Genomic DNA, 21,877 nt, shown 5'->3' with positions numbered 1-21,877 from the left:
CCCATAGATGTTGGAAGGCCTCCAAGAACAAGACAAGATGTCAGTGACACCTTCTGACATTGAGAGAAAGATCAGCAGGTGAGATGGCAAACTGGAAAGTAGCTGGAAAAGATTGAATGTAGGCTTACTGGATAAAACAGCTACCAACAGCACACAAAAGACTGGCCAACCAGCTCCAAGAGCTGCTCCAACATCCAAATAAGATGCCGGCTTAGCTTCTACAAGGAAAGACCTGTCTGCTCAGGAAAGAGAAGAGATGGGTACAGCCCCTAGCAACCACTAGCCAATCATGTGCATGTCAACAAAATGGAAGTTGCTCACTGGAATAATAGCTGTCACCATCACTAAGCACCTGCAGGGGAGGAAGCTACTCATCAATGAGAAGAGAGGGGCAAGACTTGCAAGTGACCTGTGTCCAAGAAGAAAAATGCCTTCGAAACATTAAAACAGCCACCAGAGGAAAGGAAGTCTGACTAAGTACATATGGTCCTCCAAGCAAGATCAGGACACGATCATCCAGGCAAGGTAGACTCTTCTGTCTGGGAAGAGTGTGCAAGAAACCAGACAAAGGAGCCAAGGAGTGAGAGAGACAAGACCCTGCATGGATAGTTCCAGTGCCAGGTAGAGGAAAAAACCACTGAGGAAGATGCGTACAGATGAATAAAGGAAGCTGGTCTCAAGGCATCAACAGAAGCTCTCGTCACTCCGGCACAAGACAAGGCACTGAACACCAAGTGCCATAAAGCAAGAATACTGAAGGTGCCCAGTGACCAAACATGTGGGCTATGTGAAGAAGTACATAAGACAATAACTCATCCACTGATTGCATTCCAGAAGATCGCTGGCACCGAGTACCTGAAGATTACACAACAATGTCGAAGACTGCACAACAACGTTGAAGACTGCACAACAATGTCGCAGCACTGTACCATAGGACCACTTTTGAGCACTACGAGATCCCAGTGCATCAGAAGCCAAGGCTGCATAAACCTGAACCTTTGACAGAGGATGGCAATGTCAAAATCCTGTGGGACATGGAAATTAGAGCAGGAATATTCCCACAAGGTGGCCAGACATCATGGTGATCAAAAAGGAAGCCAGAAGAGCAATGACCACCAACATTGCTATTCCAGATAACAAGAATGTCTCAACAAAGGAGCAGGAGAAAACCAGCAAATATCATGACACGTGACCTGAAGTACAAGAGACCTGGAATGTGAAGATGCAAATCATCCCAGTGGTCATCAGAGCCCCTGTGCTGCCATTCCCCAGAACTAAAGAAACACCTGGGATGCCTGCCTGGAACATACAAGGCAGTAGCCCTCATCCAAGCAATGTTGCTTGAGATTGGAAGTGGATTCACGTTTCGCAAGATCCTGGATCTCCCAGAGGACTGGTAGGAACTCCAAGATCCAGTGGAACAACAACCAACCCAAGCTGTGAAATTTTAGACAGCTGTGAAATTTTAGAGGTTTTGATCAGTCAGAGGGTTTCATGAGGTTTGTCAGGTATTTGGCGAAATGGCATTTATAAAGAGGAGTATGCTGGGATGTAAAGGTTTGGTGCGCAGGACCAAAATCATGGTTGAAAAATTACAAAATGGATCACCAGTCTTTAAACAAGGTGCAGTTTTTACTAGCTCCTTTAATACTAAACTAAATGGCATTTAAAGGAGTTTTTATGATGGAATATCTCTACAGGTGTGACAAGCCTTTAAGTAAAACGTTCTGCAGTGCATTGAAGGAACTCCATCAGTCTTCTCTACTCTTCTGCCAGTGATTTGTACCTTTGGGCTTTCTTTTTCTTCTCCGAAATATTCCACCAGTTCTATGCTATTTGAAGGGGATAGTGCATTACTCATCTTGGAAGAGAACTGAATGATTAACAGTCATGTTTTTGGAACAACATAGATCTTTCTCAGTGTGTCATTCAACTCTTAATGTTTGTCTGTTTATTTGAAAGGCTCGTCTCTAAGACAGATGGGGACATTTTATGTCATGGTCCATGAACTCTACTGAACACCAGAGCTTTTTAAAGACATTAACCAACCCTGGCCCTGTCTTCAGTCACAAGACTAACGTTTACCACTGGCCTGACTACTGGACTCTGGCCAGGGGGTGATCATCTCTCCAGACTCTTCACTTTCTTCACTGAGATTTTTGTACTTTATCACCTATATGAAGTGTATGTATGGTTGGGGGCCTAGGACGGGGAGCGCTGCCAGATAATGTAAGGTAAAATGTTAATAAAATTAAGGTTTGAACTGAATGAATGGAATGTATTTTAGAGAAATATTCTCCTCGGAAAGAATGGTGATTATATTTTTGTTACGCTTCAAAGTCAAGTTAAACTTGCTGATTGAATCCACTGCTTTGTAAGTTTTTCCAGATGAGACAGGCTTTTTTTGCTCTTACTGAAGCATTGATTGCATTTCAGCTAGGAATGTTAGTCAGCAAGACCAACTTCAAAAATGCGTATCAAGGGCAAGTGATGTAGCTGATCAATACAACCATGGAGTCTGACACTTTGTCGCAGAGAGCTTGAATGGCTTTGTTCCTGGGCAATGACTTGCTTAGGACTTCACTGCCTTTATAGTCATATTGGTACTTTGGTTCTGATCATTCTCGCAACAAGCTGCTTCTCGAATGTCCATCCTACCATAACGATTGAGGACTATCAGGTTGTTTGTGGTTGCATAACTAGTGTTTAGCTCTTTTCCTAAAAGTGGATGTGAAACACAAAGCTTGGTTTTACAAACATTACTCTTATCAACAAAATGCAGCCCTTGTAAACTACTTGACAAGGCTGGTGAGTTATTTCACCATATTTGTTGGTAAACAGCTGAGCCTATAAAATGTGACATACTATTACCAACAGTCAGCACTATTTATCAGCCACAGCACTGTCGAGAATAGTGAGGCATTTTTACATGAGCTGTTATGTAATTCTACAAACAAAACGTATTTCTGGTTTATAGAGTTCTTAGTATCAAGTCTATTGCCCTCTTCAGTCTTTTACAAACAAGAATTTTTATGAAAATCTCTGTTAACTCCCATGCACTCCAAGCATTTAGGCCAAACTCAGTATGACCAAACATGAAGGAAAAATAAGCTTTCCCAGCTTTACCAAAAGAAAAAATATTCCCTTTCATTTAGTATAGCCGTATAGCACAAATTGGAACTTAAAATACAGAAGCCACTGTCCACACACTCTCATCTGCTCTTATACAAGTTGAGACGTTTAAATGTGTTTTAGAAATGTTCCAGACCAGTGAGTGTGTGTATGGCCTGTGGACGACTCATCATGTACTTCAAAACCTTCCATATCAGATGGCTTTATACAAAGCCATGGTGTCTAATCGAATACCATTGAGATCCCATATGCTGGTATTTGTAAACACACCACTGTTTATCATTCACATTTGCACACAACAACAATTAATTAACAGAAAAGACAGCACACATATGCATTCATGCCAGCAAAGACGTAAGTCTATTCATGTTGCTCATCTATCTGAGCACACATCAAAAAAAAAAAAAAAAAAGCCCTGAGCAATGTGTATTCATGTGTGTGTGTGTGTGTGTGTGTGTATTCATGTGTGTGTTTGTGGGATTGCTAAAGAAGACAAGATGCAGCTGTTGGCATGGTGTGTGTCACGGGAGTATGAGATGAATCCTTTCAAAGGAGCCAATAAATCACGAAACGTGCCAAAAGTGTTCCATGAAAGGCCAAAAGGAAAAACAGGTTTGGCAACAGAAGAGTGGGAGAGATGGATCATTATTACTGTCATTATTAAACAAATATGTCATTGTCCTGGAAAAGAGCAAACACACACACACACAGAAAGCTGGAAACTCTGAGAGCGTACCAATAAGAGGAACCTTTGTTTTAAACGTCCTACTCAAGGGCACATCTGTGCAGAGCTGTCATGATCAGGATTCCAAACCACAGCCCTACGGTTACTGGCTGTTTCTCCATAACACTAACCACTACCACCTTACCACAAATGCACGCACACGTACACACACACACATGCACGCATATGCACCTACCTTAGTGGGGACTACCCATTAACTTCTCAAAATTAATAACCTAAATACTTTGCCATTTTTTGTTTTAATAATTATGCAATATTTTAAAAAAGAAAATGTTCCCCAAAGCATCCCCATGAGGACAGCACATGACAGATGATTATATGCCCACACAATGTGTCAATAGCAGGGTATGTATAGATACACACACACACACACACACACACACACACACACAAACATACACCACTGAATCACTAACACTATGTACACAAAACTATGAAACAAAATTAAAATTGCCGCCACTATGTCAGAAACTTTCAAGCCATTAATTTTAGAAACAGACTTTTTTCCACAGTGATGAAAGATTTGGGTAAACCTGCCATTTCCAGTCAGTTACCCCAAAACACATAAGAGATCAGCTATAATACTGTATCTCTCAGCTATGTTGGCAACCCACAAACATTCATTCTGGAGAAATAATGATTTGTTTTCACACTGCTAGTGTGTGATTTGTACTCAGCTATTTGCAATAAGGCCATAAGAAGCTTTGCAAACAAAGCTTCAAAGACAAGATTTTAAAACAAGAGACTAACAACAAGAAGGACCAGTGGACAGCTACTGTAACCAGTGCAAAACTCCTGGTCATTTTACCAGTACTTTGGTCACTGACCAGGGTCTCACAAGCACTAACCCCAACATGCGTGTCTTTGTGGTGGGAGGAAACCCACACAAACACAGAGAGAGTATGCAAACTCCACACAGAAAGGACATCCGGGATTCAAACCCAGGACCTTCTTGATGCAAGGCGACCATGCTAACCACTGAGCCACCATGAAGCCCAGAGGTACTATTCAGGGTTTCCCTCCTATTGAGTAAACTATACTTCAGTAAAGCTAAAGACAGTGCAGTATTGGAAGTCTTTAGAGGGAGGAACTGATTTTGTCTCATTTTAACATGAACAAAACTGTGGGGATCCCAAAGTGTACAAAGTGGCAGTGTACAGCGTTTTAACACTCAGCGCAGATGTTCAATATCAACCATTAGAGGGGGTTTAGTGAGACTCTTCAGGTTCACAGTTGGGATCTATCTCTCTGCAGCTGTGATGTAGTGTGAAGTGGAGAGCTGTCAGTGCATATCAGTCAGCTCACCTTAACACAGCAGGTGTGCATGCATGTACGTGTGTGTGCGTATGCATATGTGTGTGCGTGTGCGCGTGTGTTCAACCTCACAAATCCACTCATGGAAAAAGAGTGGGACAGACATACACACACACACACACACACACAGAGAGAGAGAGAGAGAGAGAGAGAGAGGTCATTCTGAGTAAGCTGGTTTGTAATCTCTGCTCTGATCTAATTACAGTGTGGCTCCTGTGCAGTAATCCCCATTTTATTTGATAGGTAGAAACCAGCCAAACAGTAGAGGGCACACAGCCACACACATGACACTCACCATAACCTGACAAAATGGTCATTCAATCTGAAAGGTGGATTTAGACATTCACCATCAAATTAAGGAGTTTTTGACAAATTGGATGTTGGAAACTGCAATATTTTGTACTTGCTGCATTGTAAAAGTGCCCATTTGAGTGCATCCAATTAGCTTAATTTTTCAAAAATCAAATTATATTTGTACAAATTAAGGTGGCGTACTAATGTAACACATTATCACATAATTTCTCTCCCAATCCATGTAAAACAAAAAAAAGTAACTCAGACATATTGACTACCGTACATTCAGACTCCACCATCTGTACTGACTGAATATATGTATATATAATTTGCATGAAAATACCATAAGGAATCTTAAAGTTTTTGTTTTCTCTCAATAATGTAGCACTGGAAGTTTTACTTATAACATGAGCCCGTACTTTTTGTACAAAACACATTTATTTATACTTTCAGATTACTCTGTCAAACTAAATCATTGACCAAAAAAGGTTTTCATACATCACATATGGCAGAAATGATCAACCACATCCAATGTAAAAAAGATGGTCTTTACACAGTAAACAATATAATAATTAACAGCTACTGTACCTCTACAGAGCTATTTGTCACACTTAGGCTATCCAAACTATCCTGTCTTTTGTTTGGTTGTTGCTGCAGTCGAACAAGTGAAATTTTTTTGCATGGAAAATGTTTTGCATGGTTTTGCAATGGTCCCGTATACATACATCCATACATCCATATACACAGTGGATGTTGAGGGTATTCACACCCATCCCACAAAGACTAACACAATCTGCTGTGTGATAACCCAAAATTACAACACACTGGATTTTTTGGTATGGTTAACAAAATAAAATATACTTAACATCTTGATGGGCCATAATCATTTTCATTTTAAAAGAAAAATGAATAAATAATACAAAACTGAAAAATCTAGCTTTGAAAAGTATACTTTTACAAGATAAATGCTTGAGTTGAACATATTTCTGAATCAAATGTTAAAACTTCAGCTGCCGATTTTTTTTTCTTTGAAAGACTCAAAAATCCACTTAGGTTAATTATTATTTTCCTCTTTGTAAAGAAACAATAGCAAAATTGTATGGAATATGCACAGCCTTCATTCTTTCTGGAATTCTTTTTGTACTGAAAATGTTTTTGATTTTGTACCTTGACTGCTTTTATTCCCCCATAATCATCTCCCCTCAAAAGTATGTTTTTACTTATCTTTTGAAATCCTTTCTCAGACTAGAGCTGTATCCTGAAGTAAGGTCTGAGTTCTACTGTCAAATACATAAAAATGAGATACAAAACATATTTTAAAGCCATTATAAATTGCTATTTGAAAATAACTTACCTTTTATTATTTAAACACACTACAAATTTATAAATATAATAATAGTTCAAGTAACCATTAGGATTCCAGAAAGTAGAAGGGCCCTGTGTGAAGATGGGTCAATCTCTCAGAGTGCCAGTTTGAAATTGGCTGAGAAATTCAACCATACCCAGTCAAACACAGTTTAAAAGGCACTTAGTTATGAAATACTTCAACCAGTTACCCTGTGGGACAACCTGGTTCGCATTTGATTTACAAGAGTTATCAGGGCAGAAATAGAATCATCTAATGTTTAAAAACTAAGTTAAAATAACCGTAATTTAAACATAATCTTCCTGATTCATCTCTATCTCAGATACAGACATTCAGTTTCAGAATCTTTTAGACCAAACCATCATGAATGGGTGTAGGAGAGTCAAACTGCTATCCTCAAATGCAGGAGTCCGGCAAAGAGTGCTCTTGAAAGTAAAGGCATAATTCTGAAATTAGAGCAAAATGGCAAATCATTTGTTATCTCGTAAACACCAGAAATGATGGAAAGAGATTGTCTCTGCGTCTTTTGATTTGATTCATTGCTTCTTGTGTTGGCCTTGATTGGACAGTGTTGGCTACCAATGCAAACAAACCAGTGCCTGGTGATCAAATCGATCAAATCTCATTTCAGCCTTTATTTTTGACAAGTACACATGAACACCTGCTATTCAATACAGTTTCTGTTGTATTGTCTTAAACTGTTGTCTTCAGCAATACATTTTTTAGATTTGAATGCATGTGTGTGTTAAGAGAATACCTTGTTGCTGAGAGCATGCTGCTGGAAAAGTGTTTGTCTAGCTGGATGAACTTTCTCTTTGAGAGTCCAGTGCTCTTAACACAGAGAGAGTGAGAAAGAGTGAGATTAATTCACAGGTGAATTCATCTGTGTGGATAAAGTTTGGCTGTCCAGGATCCACCACCATATATAAATGATTGCTATACTCACATTTGATGTTGTCGCACAAAGTCAGCAAACTGCCGATCTTTAGCATAGAGCTCTATGATACGGATACGATCCTGAATCTCCTACAGAGTGGACACAAGGAGGCAGTGAAATGCTTCAACAGACACCACCTGATACAGACAATAAAGCACACACACGCACACATCCACATCCACACACGCACACACACACACACACATACATACATACAACCACACACATACACAAGTGCACACCCACACACACACACACACACACACACACATATATAAACACATCGTACCTCCTTAGTGAGTTCGCTGTTCTCATAAATGTGTCTGATCTCTTCACTGCTGAAGTCAGTGGAGGCCTCAGCACTGGCACTGCTGTGGACTAGGGGGTCAGGATACCGCTGGTAATAGTGACTGTAACTGGACGTAGCATCACTCTCATACATTGGATTATACTTAGTGGCTCTTTCCGACGACGGTACACTGTCTAACCTCCTATACATACACAAACAGAAACATACAGACAAACACATAAAGAAAACCATTACTATGGTTAGTGTAAGCAACCTCACAGTGGTTAGAGGTGATGAGGTTAATAGGATAATAGGAACAGAGCTCTCTAATAGTCTTAACTTTACTCAGAGCTACAACTAACTATACAAAGAGCCTGGACTATATGGTACAGTACATGTAAGATAACTAAATAAAAAAAAATTTATACACAGGAGAAATGCACTCATATTTTTTTTCAATGATAATCTGTTTATATCCTGGGTAAACCAAAGACACTGGATTCCACAAGATATCACTAAGATAATGGCTTAGGTGAATAAGAACTATTAATGGTCATGTCCCAAGAACAGGTGAGGCATAAATAAACTGTGTGTTTGTTTTCTAGAATCCGTTAAGTAACACCCCCAGAGGGTTAAAGTAAGGTTATGAGATCTATTCCAGGGGACTGTGTATATGTGTCACTCTAAGATAACAGAAAGATCTGCAACAGTGTGTCTATGATAGACTGATGACATATGTAATTAATGATTCTATGTTATGACCCTAAAACATCCTAGAAATCTTTTATGCAGTGGCTTTGTAGATAAAACCAATACTATATGCTTCTATTTTCAGGCAAAATGTGACTTTCCCTGAAGTATATAAACTTTGCAGTATCATTTACAGTGATGCGAGTAGATTGAGACCTACTAAAACACAACAAGCCACTCTGAATATGGATCTTGGAAATACCCAATACCCATAAATGAACATGTAGCATCTTCAAATTGGACAGAAGTCTTCATAACTGTCATGAATTCATATTACTGCTATTGACCTTATTTTTTATTTACTCACATATTCTGGAACTTTGTGTAACAAGAGTTAATTATTCAGGTTTTAATTGTTAAAATCAAGAGTTTTCTGTGATTCTAGACTATTATCAGTATGATACTGATTTCAGAACAGTGCAGAGGTTTGTGAAATGTTTTGGAACATTTTGGAGTTATTGGACTTTTTATGGTATTTTACGGATCTTCTAGATGAATGTGACGTTTTCCAAATCGCCATTATCCCACCATCTAATTCTTAACACCTTTATCAGGCATGCTGAGATCACACAGCAGAGCGATTGTTCAGTGGCTCCTGACTGAGACTGTATGACATTAGAGAGGAATGAGTTTGGTTACATTTATCAAAAACAAATGGTATCCTAGCTGTTGTTGGAAAATATTGTTTCAATAGTTCAGTGTGGATCATTCTTGGGCACTGGGTATCAACCACTAAATCTGTTTGTAATTGTACCATGTAACATACCATTCCAAATGGTGTTGTATTGTTTTAAATATCAGCGTACAACATGATATTGAGTATAGTATTGGATATAATCGTAGGATACTGAGTAGTATTGTATCATATGGTACTGTCATAGGATACCATCATATGGTTACACTCACCGTAATGGGTCTTCACTCTCCTCTTTGTCATATTGGTCCCTCAGAGTTCTAGCCAGGAAGAATATTACACCTGATGCTACCAACAGGAAACCAGCAACTGACGCTATGGCGATGCCAACCACCAATGGTTCAGACACATACTCCTCACAGTGCTCCCCACGATACCACCAGTTCTCCCCTACTCGACACCTAATACACACACACACACACACACAATTAAGACAAATACAGATAACCACACACAAACTGAGTATCAAACAAGTTCATGCAGTCATTTACAACAGACTCTACAATTGACACAATGAACACAAACTCTCATGCTCACACTTTTACTCAGTGACACACACCAACACACTCTCCACACAGATTTTTTTGGTATGACCAACTGGCCCCCACAAAGTACAAGGATCACTCACTCACACACACACACACACACACACACACACACACACACACACCTGCAGATAGCTCCTTGTCCAGGTATAATGTCACATTTGCCGTCGTTCATGCAGAAGTTTGGCTGCACATCACAGATGCTCTGACAAGGCAATCCGTCCACACTGAAGTAACCAGCATTACACACACACTCCGCTTCCCCGGACCACTGGTTAACCATACACTCTGCAAACTCATTACAGGCCTGGAATTTACAGGGGTCTGCCTGTTCACCTAGCATTACACACACACACACACACACACATACACACACACACACACACACACATACACACACACATAAAAGGAGCAAAAAAAACCAAAATATATATTTATATGAATTTGATGTATTTTACTTTTGACTACTAGTTAAACATATTTGTCAATATTTATTGAGCTCATATTTATGTCACTAGAATATGATGATTAGTAGAAAACAGTGCGAGTTGATAGAGCAGTGAGTGATTGAACGACTATGTAATTTGCTGCTGTCTGATGCAGTATCTGTCCTGCAGTTCACAAGCACTCAATAAGCTGGGCTGGCACCTTATTTAAGAAAATGGTGCAATAGAACTTAATAACTTTGCTTGAATTATTAAATATAATTAGAACTAAACTGCATTTAAGTTCAAGTTTAACTGTAGAAGCAACAAATGAAATCTTTAATTTCATTTTTTAAAACCTGTTTTTTCATTAAGTTATATTTTTTCTTGTGTGTTTGTTTCTTTGTTTGAACTCTGAGGTATTTAGGATATAAAATATGAATGTTTTCTCTGTTTTTCCTCATTTTTGTAAAACAAACAAACAAAAAAAACCCTCAGGTACATTTACATTAAAACTGCTATGCATGGATGAATAAAAAAATTAATTATTTATGAGGTATGAGTGTGTCTTACCTGATTCTACATCCAGTGAGTATTTGTCAATGGCAAGGTTCATGGTCTGGTAAGCAGTGTTGCAGAAGTCTTCTAGGATTAGGTAAACTGCTGTGGTGACTCCTTGTGGTACTGGTTTGCCAAACTTCATGCGGCTATTGACCACAATGCTCCCATTTCGGAAGTTTAGAATCTCTAGGTTCTGGAAGTTACTGAGATTGGACTGTAGGTATGGAACCAACTGGATGACAAACACAAACACACATAGTGCATACATGTGAAACATACTCACTCAGATGCAATACATAGCAAATATTATACACACCAAAACACGCAGGATGCTTTCAAACATGCATTCAGACCATTAAAACTTATATAGACAGGAACAGAAGAGTTTTCATTTTCATTTTTTCCCTCCCTTGGACAGCCATAAAAGGCAAAAGCAAATTTAGTCTCACTATCATATTTTTGTAAATAATTATATATTTATGTTTGTTAAGGACATTTTGCCTAAACTCTCCCCTGTTTCATTCTGCCTGCATTTCACTTCTCTTTTCAGAATAATAAAGACCATTGTGAAGATCAAGATTACCAAGTCTAAGAATCTCTGCTCCAGGGCCTTGTACTCTGCAGAGCTCTTGTTGAACAGATCCTCTGAAAACATCATGTTTGTGACACGCAGGCTGAAGAACACCATCAGGGCTCGCCCAGGGTTGACTGGCATGGCCACACTAGCCTTGTCATTGTTATGGATGATGGTGGTGTAACCACTGGCCTCTTCTTCTTCTTCTTCATCTTCATGGTGGAACAGGGTGTAATCGGGCTCGGTTGCCATGGCGTCAGGGGGCAGAGAAGACTCCACAGGTATTACCATGGCAATGAGAGTGAATGGGGACTCCTTCTCCGGAGAGAGGGGTGTCGAATGGGTGGGATTGACAGGTTCTATGGTAACCAGTAGAACTTCGTCCTCTGTAAAGTCCTCCTCAGGGATCCCCACAGCTGAAGCATCTGTTGCCAAGGGAACCACTCCTCTCTCCTCAGTGACTATGGGAACAGACTCCTCCTCCTTTGCTACCTGAGAAATATCAGCATCTTCCTCCTCTATTACCTCAGACTCCTCCTCTACCTCGTTTTCATCTGTTACAGTGGGGATCACAACCTTCTCCTCCAAATCTGGTATTACAGGAGGTGTGACTGCACCTGACTCTATGATTGGATACTCAGTGTGAGGCAGTATGAGGCTGGGTAGGGCAGTATGAGTTACTTCACTGAGTACAACAGACAGCTCTGATGGTTCACTGTACACCACTGTTTCAGTGGGGACATGGGCAAAAGCATGGTCAGGTGGTGTCCAGCTCTCCTCTGTTAATGTGGTAAAGGTGGAGAGCTCATAGTCAACTGCTCCAGGTGTTTCATCTTCATCATTTCCCTCAGCCTTGGGCTGAGCCTCAGCTTGGCCCATTTCAGAAGATGGTTTCCAGTCATCTTCTCCTGGACCGGCACCAGAGGCTGAATCAGAGTCTGCCTTTGTGACACAAGCAGTGTGGGAGCAATAGACAGAGGCGTCAGTAGTCTTCTCATCTACCATGGGTATGTCTGTAGGTGGAGACTCAATAACCACAGCATGAGTGATGATTAATTCCTCCTCTTCTTCAGTATCTGTGTATGAGAAATACACATCTCAGTTATGAAGTTATAAAGTATACGAATATCATTAAATTATCTATCTGTGTGTCTGTGAGTTTGTAGACTTACTCTGTGAGGTACCAGTGCTGGCATGGTCCATCAGAGGAGGGCTAGTGCTCTCATCCAAAATGACCACATCATTCTCCCTCATGACATCAGAGGGAGAGAGGTCAGACAGGATTTCATCCCTTATATCTGTTTCCTCTTCAGGAAGATCAAGTGGCCTCACTGCATCCTACAATGACATCAGATAAATTGATCAACTCCATCAACCAATCAAACAATCAATCAATCACTCAACCAACCAACCTATCTCTCTCTCTCTCTCTCTCTATCTATCTATCTATCTATCTATCTATCTATCTATCTATCTATCTATCTATCTATCTATCTATCTATCTATCTATCTATCTATCTATCTATATAATTAGTAGTTATCATAGAGGCATATTAGTGTTTTACTGCTCTCACACTCTCTAGTGCATGAGCAACTATGTAGTTTACATGACATGAATGGTGTGTTTGTAAGTGGATGTGTTCTTGTTCCTGGATCAGTGGGATGAGGTCAGTGGCTAAAGAGAACATACTCACAATCACACTGCTGCTGGGTGATCCAGTAGTGCCCTGGCTTTCCCCCGTATCTGCTGTGGGATAAGATTAAATTGGTGTGTACGCTGTAGATAACTACACTAAAGACCAGAATAATACACTAGCAAACACCCTACTATACCAGAGGGCACAATCGTACATTACAGACCTCTTTAAAACACCATGGACCATGGTACACCAGGGACTGCTAAAATTTAGCAAAGATCATTATGGTTCACTAATATACTTCTTTATACCCAACAAACCACTGACATATATCCTACAGAGCACTGTAAGACACTACCTACAACTAGAATACACAGCAGAATACCATAACAGACTAGAGATGACTACATGATAGCCATACACACCATAGTACACAACAGAGCAGTCTCAGATACCTGCTTCAAGAAGTGCCTCTGTAAGGTGGCCCTGTGGATCAGTGATGGTGTACTCTACAGTGGGTTTCTCTGATAAGCTGAAGCTACTCTCCATCATGTTGGACTGAAGGTTTATAAAATCCAGTGTTTCACCATTTATTTCCTCTCCATCAGTCTGCAAAACCACTACGAAACGCACCAACACTGCATCCACCCTGCACAGAAAAGGGGACTAGAGATGTTTAATCAGTCAGTTCATCGGCCCACTGTCATTAATCCATCCTTCCATCTATTCATGGACACAAAATCCTCCCCTCTGAAAGAGTGAGAGTTATAAAATATTTAAAAAATATTTCAAAACAACCATCTATCCATCGACCTGTCCATCTACAATATCAGTCGAACACATGCCCTGGAGAGAAAGCAAGAATATTTCTTTACAACATCCAAGACACCCACACTGCATCCATTCTCACCCATTTATCCATCCACCCAGGTGAATTAAAACATCTAAACTAGAAGGAGAGTATACATTTGATCATTCATGAGTTTATCCCCCTGTGAGAGGACATGTCAGGATTGTCCTAGTGATATGACTCTGAGGATAATCCAATCCCACCAGGCAGCACCAACACAACACACCTGCAAGTCCACTTACTCTGTCCTAACAGTAATTAACACACAGGCACAACTCTTGCCTAATTATCAGATCTGGAGAAAAACTTTATCCACAGGAAAATAGTCAGTTGGACACCAACTACTTATAGAAACATAGACAGATGGGTAGACAGACAGACACACAGGACAGACAGACAGACAGACAGACAGACAGACAGACAGACAGATAGACAGATAGACAGACAGACAGACAGACAGACAGACAGACAGACAGACAGATAGATAGATAGATAGATAGATAGATAGATAGATAGACAGACAGACAGACAGACAGACAGACAGACAGATAGATAGATAGATAGATAGATAGATAGATAGATAGATAGATAGATATATTCAAACGTACCCTGGGATGTCTCTTTGTGGCCTGTGTAGGAAAAGGGGGAAAAAATAGTTTATATGTGAATCCCTCTGATTGTGTTTGCATACTGCCCTCAAATGTACTGTTTTAAAATATAGGACGTAGACATATGGAAAATGATAAATGCACTTTGTCTAGGCTTGGGTGGTGCTGCTTTTTTCTTAAGGGGAAACAGGCCAGTAACCATGGATTGTGCGTTTGATTCTTGAGAAAGAGAGATCTCTGCTGATGCAAAGAAAGATCTCTGTTGATGCGCTCTTGAGTAAGACAGTCCTAGCTCCATACCCAAATTCTCAGACATATTCCTTTCTTGTAATACCTTGCACTATCAAGGAGCAGAGTGGCGCAGCGGAAGCGTGCTGGGCCCATAACCCAGAGGTCGATGGATCGAAACCATCCTCTGCTAACCCAGTTTTGACTCTTGTGTGTAGTGTGCTGCCAGGACGAATTCCTACACATTGATGCAGTTGTTCCCAACCTTTTTTGGCTGGTGACCCCACTTTGATGTCACAAAACTCTAGCAACCCCAATCATTCACAACATAGACATGTTTTGATTTGTATGGACTACTTACAAATACTATGAAATATTGCGTTACGAGTAAAAGTTCATTTTACACCTTTTATTCATCTTACCCTAGTTAATGAGACACACGGTTCTGCACATTGCGCTGCAACCTGTCAAAGTTCAGCCTCACACAAGTATGTGCTTCCAAAAGGAACCAAGACTTCTGACACACACAGTGCGATCTCTGGGTACTCCTCCCTCACTCCAAACCAGAATTCCTCCACAGCCACTATCAATCCCTGATGTGTTCTGTCACATGACAGTAACTTTCACGTTTGTTTGGTTTCATGCTCTCACTGGATAGTATGTATCCACATAGGAGGCATTTAGGCTATTCCTTGTTGTTTTCCATTACACTGGTAAGTCTGTGCTGCAGGAATGCTTCATCATATTTTCGCATTCTTTTTGATGGATGTTTCTCAGGTGCACTTACAGATGTCGTGAGGGGCGCAGCTGGGTGAAGAAACCTCTCCATTTTTACAATGTTTCCTAATTTATGTTCTAATTGATTTGATTTTCTGTCCTAATTCATTTGTTTTGCTAACTTTGTGCTCCCGCTTCGATTTGATTTGAACGTTATGTAGCTTGGGCAAGCATGGTTACATCAGTTAGACAGGCCGCCAAGGTCATTAACAAGTTTATTTTAAGTCAATTTTTATGCAGGAGGATACGATTAGTTGGTTAATTGCGCTTAACCTTATTTTAAAATTAATTGCATATATATATATATTTTTGTACGGATCAGTTGTAAGATATTTCAGGTGACCCCATCTGGGGTTGAGACCCCAAGGTTGGGAGATGCTGCATACCATTGCAATACTGTAGCCAAATCTTACTGCTGAATTCCTTTTTTATGTCTTAATATGCTTGCCCATGCATCAAATTCTGAAAACAACACATTTAAAAAAGGAAATGTATTCAGGTTGAAAGCCATGTGTAATGCAAGTATTTTGAGAGTGTTTAGATAAGGGATTGAAGAGTGAATGATCTTAATATAGAAGCTGATGTGTTTTTGTGATCATGATGCATAGGAAAAGATCCAATTATCCTGATCCAGGTTGCCATATGCAAAGTGTTTCACTAATCCATTGCTCTTCAATCGATGGCACGCAAGCAGGCTTATCACTATACACACTCAACCTCTGCTCTGTAAAGCACTCCCTTACTCACCTATATTCCAGCACAGACACACTCTTGAATTCTGTGAGCTTCTCTAGTGAGGCAGCAATCTGCAAACACCAGAAATACAAACATCAAAGTGTGTGCGTGTGTATGTGGGTGTGTGTGTACACATGCATATACTTAACATTCAGATTGTTTAGCAGAGGTAGACTGATAAGCGTGTTTGTGTGTGTGTTTGTGTTTGTGTTTGTGTGTGTGTGTGTGTGTGTGTGGTTACTTACCTTCTCTGTGAACTCCTGTGTGAGTATGTGATGTTGGCTGCTAGTTGGGTCTAAGAGCTCATTGCTCCAGCTTTCTCCTGTCAGTAACACACTAAGTTCGACCCTCTTCTCCACCACTGGCTGCATTGTTAGAGTGATTGCCTCCATCTCTATCTCATTAGTTATCTAAAATTAAATGGCATCACAAAAAATCAATGAAATAAAAAAATGAAAGCCAAGTTAAAACACACCATCCAATTACCACATTTATTACCACTTAATTCTACACTCTGTAGTTATTACTGACCCTGTTGTCTAATCCAGTTGCTGTGACATCAGTGGGTGTTTCCAAGGTAACCTTGGAAATACTTTCTGAAATGGTCAGGTCTGGGCTCACAGTGAGGACAGCTTTTGTCACGACCTCTGACACATCTAAGATCAGTGAATAGAAATGATGTGGTTACATTACTAAAGAGATGATTGTATGTGTCACTTAACAGCCTGCAGATATGAGGCATTCCAAAACTACCCACATCCCACATATATGCACAATACAAATGAACACAGTCACAAAGAGGTGTCACAGCTATGCTCAAAGCCAAACACACAGGCACAAACACACACGCACAGACAGAAATAAAGGACAAACCTGAAGGAACACTGCCCTGTGCTGTGGGTGTTGCATCGGTCTGAGAGCTATAGAAATATAACAGACAATAAGATTACTTGATTTTATCATAACTTTATCCGATCAGAGCACTCACATGAGCTTCCTCAAATACAGAGCTGTCCTTCACTCCCTTAAACACTGCTCTGTTAAAGTGTAAAAGAGGACAGGATGGATCGTACCTGCACACATGTCCCTTCGCTGGCTCACTGTAATGGAGGAGAGAGAGAATGAGCTTAGTAGTAGTAGTTATGACTGGCAGACTGACATAAGGTTATAGGATTGGTATGGGGGTGGGGTAGGTTGGAGGTAGCAGACATAGAATCATTACCTTCTGAAGCCAGTCTGTTCCAACCTCTAAATGTGAGAGAGAAAAAAAGAGGCTGGCATGAACATACACACTCACACTACACACAAGCCAGCACATGCATACCCTGTACAGTACAGTATGCATAACTAATTATCATATGCTTGTCTCTTTCTGCTTACTTTGTGAACGAGGGCAATGTGCTCTTCTGATTGGCTGAAGGTGGTGCCAATCTGCTGCATGCTGACAGTGCCACTCTGGCATTGGGTCATCCAGCTTTGGTACTCCTCTTGATCTGGGAGGCGATCCCAAAAAACTTTAAATGCCTCCCACACTGTCTCCTGACACACTGCAACGAAACACCAAAAATCACACTCAACACTAAAGTAATCCAAAGCAGTGCAAACACTAATTTAACCTAAATCAATACAAATACCACACAGACCCAAACAACATAAAACACTGGAGTGGAAGTGTTCAGCAGAACAGTGGACTGTCTCTTCTCCACATCAAAAGACTGTTTCATTAGCTGACATCATCATAGTCCCAGTCTGTCTTTTATCCCTTCGCCTTGTTGGAATGCAAGAATTTGGTGTTACGATCACTGTGTACACAGTTTTTCTTTTTTCAAACTTTTGCATTTTGCTGAATTCATTTGAAAGTTGCGTCTAACTTTTCAAAATGTTATATGTTTTAGTCAACTTTCCAACACACTACATGTATAGTCCGTTAATTAGTTATTACCCGCGTGATCATATCTAACTTTCAAGCACTCGATTATTTCTTTCTTGAAGTAAAAATAAATAGCTGCTTGGACATGGACTGTTCTTGTTTAGTTCTCTTGTTAAGGATTACAGTTAAAACGGTTTCATATAGCTATCTGAACTCTATGAGGAGCCTAATGCAGCTGTCACGAATTTGGCACTCCAGTATCCAGTAACTTCTCACATTAACTAAGACAATAATTTGCATAGTTGAAGTAAGTTATGCAAGATCCCTGCTTCAGCTGGCCCCTGTCTGCTCAGTGGAACAGCTGTGTGGAGAGCCAAGGACTGTGCCTTGGTTCACTTGGGCAGTGGAACGGGAGGCGTCTGGCCCAGGTCAGAACTGCTTTCCCATCAGTACCCTGCAGAACCTTACGTCACAGCTAATGATAATATTACATTTTTATCCATGCCACAAGTCTGATATCACTGAAACGATAAATTGAATTTTGTTATTTGGAGTCGGGTTGAATTTAGAAATTTTGCAGCAAGCTGAACCTTCAATCGCTCTCACTTTCAGATTTTGGTATGAGTTGGCAGAAAGTGGGTAAATTAGTAAAAACTCTACAACACTAAACTAAACCAAATCATGTTAAATATTAAACTTGCCTAAGTCAACACAAACACTACATAAACCCAAATTACAAACACTAACTCACATCACAAGGAATACTGAACCAAACCAACTCATTGCCGTAAATAGGCCTGTAACTAATAGCTGCTGTTTCCCATTATACTTGAATGACTGTACTGGCAGATCACTAGCCTACTAACAATATTTCAAGATATATTCAAATTTTTTCAATCAATTTTATAATCTGTCCAAAATTAAAAAGGCAACATCCTGACAAGGTTTAATTTAATTTATACTGAGCCCATCTTAAACTATTACAAAGTCAAGGGTGTCTGATCTCCATTTCCCATGGTTACAAGCAAAAATCCCAGTCTTGATGTCAGAAATATAAAACAGGAGAAGTTAAAATTGAATTCATCTTTGAACTTAAGGGTTTGTCTCAGCCGTTTTAAATGTTCCTTTTTTGTTGTCTCAACTACTTTGTGTCTGCAGGAGCAGAGAACATGAGATGAAAACCAGCTTTCATCCATAGCCCCATGATTCTCCGTCGGGTCTTCCCTGCACTGGATGTCACTGTTTCAGTTTGTTAATTCAGTTTTCTGGTGAGGGGCTGTATCAAGTGATTGTATCAGAACTTTTGTACAATATAATGATTTAATAAATCTGATTTCTAGAGGAACCTGTAATAAAAGCAGATAATCTAAAACACTGTCAGAGATCAAATTTATTGACTGATATTCTCAGAACTTTTTCTCTTATAGTGTAACATGTTATTAATAGTTTTTTTAATCATCTGTGTGGTGGTTTATTTTTAACTAATAGTAGTGTCATTTTAGTTTAAGTATAAAGTACCTTTAAGGACATGTACACTCCACGTGCTCACCTGTAAATGCCAACTCAGCTTACTTCACTGAGGGCTGTTCCAAGTCTACAAAGTGACTGAGGTGTGTGTGTGGAAGTGGCACTAGGAGAACCTAAGTAGTTGTCTTTGCTTTGTGTTTCCATGGCACGTTAGTGACAGAAGCCGTGTGTATAAACACTTACAAGTGAAAATACCCCCAAAAAAGCAAAAATTCACATGTGATGGACACACACAACTACAAGTAACTGATCAGGAACAAAACTATCAAGAGCCTGATTTTCTTTACGCGACTACACAATAGTTAGCTTGTGCTGTTAATCTTTTTTTCAATAACATAAGCAAATGTTAATCTAGAGTTTGCCACATAACGCATAGCCTTTGAAGTGTATCTAGCTACAATAAATATAAACATGTACATACCAAAATGAAATGTTTTCCAAGTAAAATTAAACCTGGCAATCGACGTCTTTAGCAACCTGCTCAGTTGTATCCACTTTAGTGGAAACCAGTTGTACCAATGCCAACTAGAAAGCAACACAAAGGCTCTGAAAGCCTCACACCCTTATCTATCTGTTGAATAAATCTGGGAGGCACCACCAAGAGCTTCAAACAATTATTAAACACTTAGTGGAAGTAAAGTGGAAATACTTTGGAGAACATTTAACTGCGGGAGACCTCCAATGTCTCTTGACATGCCATTATTTAATGCTTACATCTGCACAGTCATATCCATTTGTTATTATTTCTGACACTTTTCTTTCCCGAGCCAGAGTGTCATCAGACACAGTCAGCTACAGTTAAGGTAACTCTAAGCAGACATGCATGAGAGTGACAGTAATGTGTCACACTGCACAGGGATTCAGGAGTTAGGGGTTAAGGTCAAATCAGAAGGTTTTCAGATTATCTGCCTGGGGAAAGGAGTCAGGAACAGTCGAGCAAGAAACATATCTGAACAGTAACTGACTGTAAGGAGACAGTAGGCGTGTGTCGTCCAATGACTCTAGTATTTCATACTCTACACATCCAGCCCTGGCTAATCAGCTTTGACATGTCTTAAATACAGACACACAGCAGCTCCTGCAGTGTATGGCAACACGTTTATGTGCAGCTGAAAAACTGACATGTTTTTAGCTGTAACAGTCACTTCTGTCTGAACACTATGTAAGGGAATATGACTTATATATGCCACAGAATAATGAACACTTGACTGAAATATATGTAATAAAATTCCAATGTAGAATTCCAATGATCTGTTTGATTTTCGTGGATGATTTTATTTGTATTGGCGATATGTTGTTTTACCAAAGCAGATCTTAGGAGGTACCGGTTAGACATATTAAACAATATTAGGAGGTGTTTTGGATGCTTAGGAGGTGTTTGGAGGTTACGGGTGTGAGGAGGTATTTAGAGGTATTGGTGGGATTGAGGAAATATGAGAAGGTGGTAAGAGGCACTGATTGAGTCTGAGAGAGTAGAGGGAGATGCTGGTACCTCTGAGCTGGTAATATTTGAGGTGGTATTCGATGGCTTGTTGGACAGTCTCCTCTGTGCAGAGGCGTACTCCGCTGGCCAGCAGAACATTTCTTTTTCTCCGTGGAATCAGTCCATGGACGTCAGAGACTCCCCGCAAAGCCAAGGCCACAGGGGGCCATTCAGAGAAATTTCGCCCCCACAGATTACCCAAAGCTTGATGGGGTTTATCCAATCTGCTGTGAACTGCAGCTGAAACACGTACACACGCACACACACACACACACACACACAGACACAGACACAGAAACAGAATTTCACCCAGTTCTAAAAAGATACTAAATAATAATTACATTCGTGTATATAACCACTGCCCTGCTCTGCATGACCACATTCATCATTCTGACTTTAAATTGTGAATTCATCAAGGAAAATCATACCTGTACCACATACATGCTTAAACTCACTCTCAGCCTGAAATTGTGAATCAGCTACCTCTTATACTAGACATACTAAAACACACACACACACATGCACACACCTGCCAT

General features: G+C 40.0%; 1 protein-coding gene across 1 annotated transcript; it reads right to left on the bottom strand.

The window, feature by feature from the left end:
* Positions 1-7,645: 7,645 nt before the first annotated feature.
* Positions 7,646-21,877, bottom strand: impg2a (interphotoreceptor matrix proteoglycan 2a). Its single transcript, XM_030787525.1, has 13 exons — positions 21,871-21,877; positions 21,351-21,479; positions 17,824-18,008; positions 16,707-16,871; positions 16,474-16,532; positions 13,719-13,912; positions 11,636-12,702; positions 11,065-11,284; positions 10,192-10,402; positions 9,734-9,922; positions 8,078-8,279; positions 7,798-7,877; positions 7,646-7,682 (listed from the first exon to the last, which is right to left on the bottom strand). The coding sequence occupies exons 1-13, from the start codon at positions 21,875-21,877 to the stop codon at positions 7,646-7,648; spliced, it is 2,745 nt and encodes a 914-aa protein (XP_030643385.1).

The sequence above is a fragment of the Chanos chanos genome, chromosome 10 (genome assembly GCF_902362185.1).
Source record: "Chanos chanos chromosome 10, fChaCha1.1, whole genome shotgun sequence".
Lineage (NCBI taxonomy): Eukaryota > Metazoa > Chordata > Actinopteri > Gonorynchiformes > Chanidae > Chanos > Chanos chanos.
This window is presented reverse-complemented; position numbering and strand designations above follow the sequence as displayed.

Coding starts and splice junctions, on each gene's coding strand:
- impg2a (XM_030787525.1), bottom strand. Junction 16,533..16,706: donor CACAGGAGTTCACAGAGAAG/GTAAGTAACCAC, acceptor TGGTGTTTGCAG/ATTGCTGCCTCACTAGAGAA. Junction 8,280..9,733: donor GAGAGTGAAGACCCATTACG/GTGAGTGTAACC, acceptor GTGTATGTATAG/GAGGTTAGACAGTGTACCGT.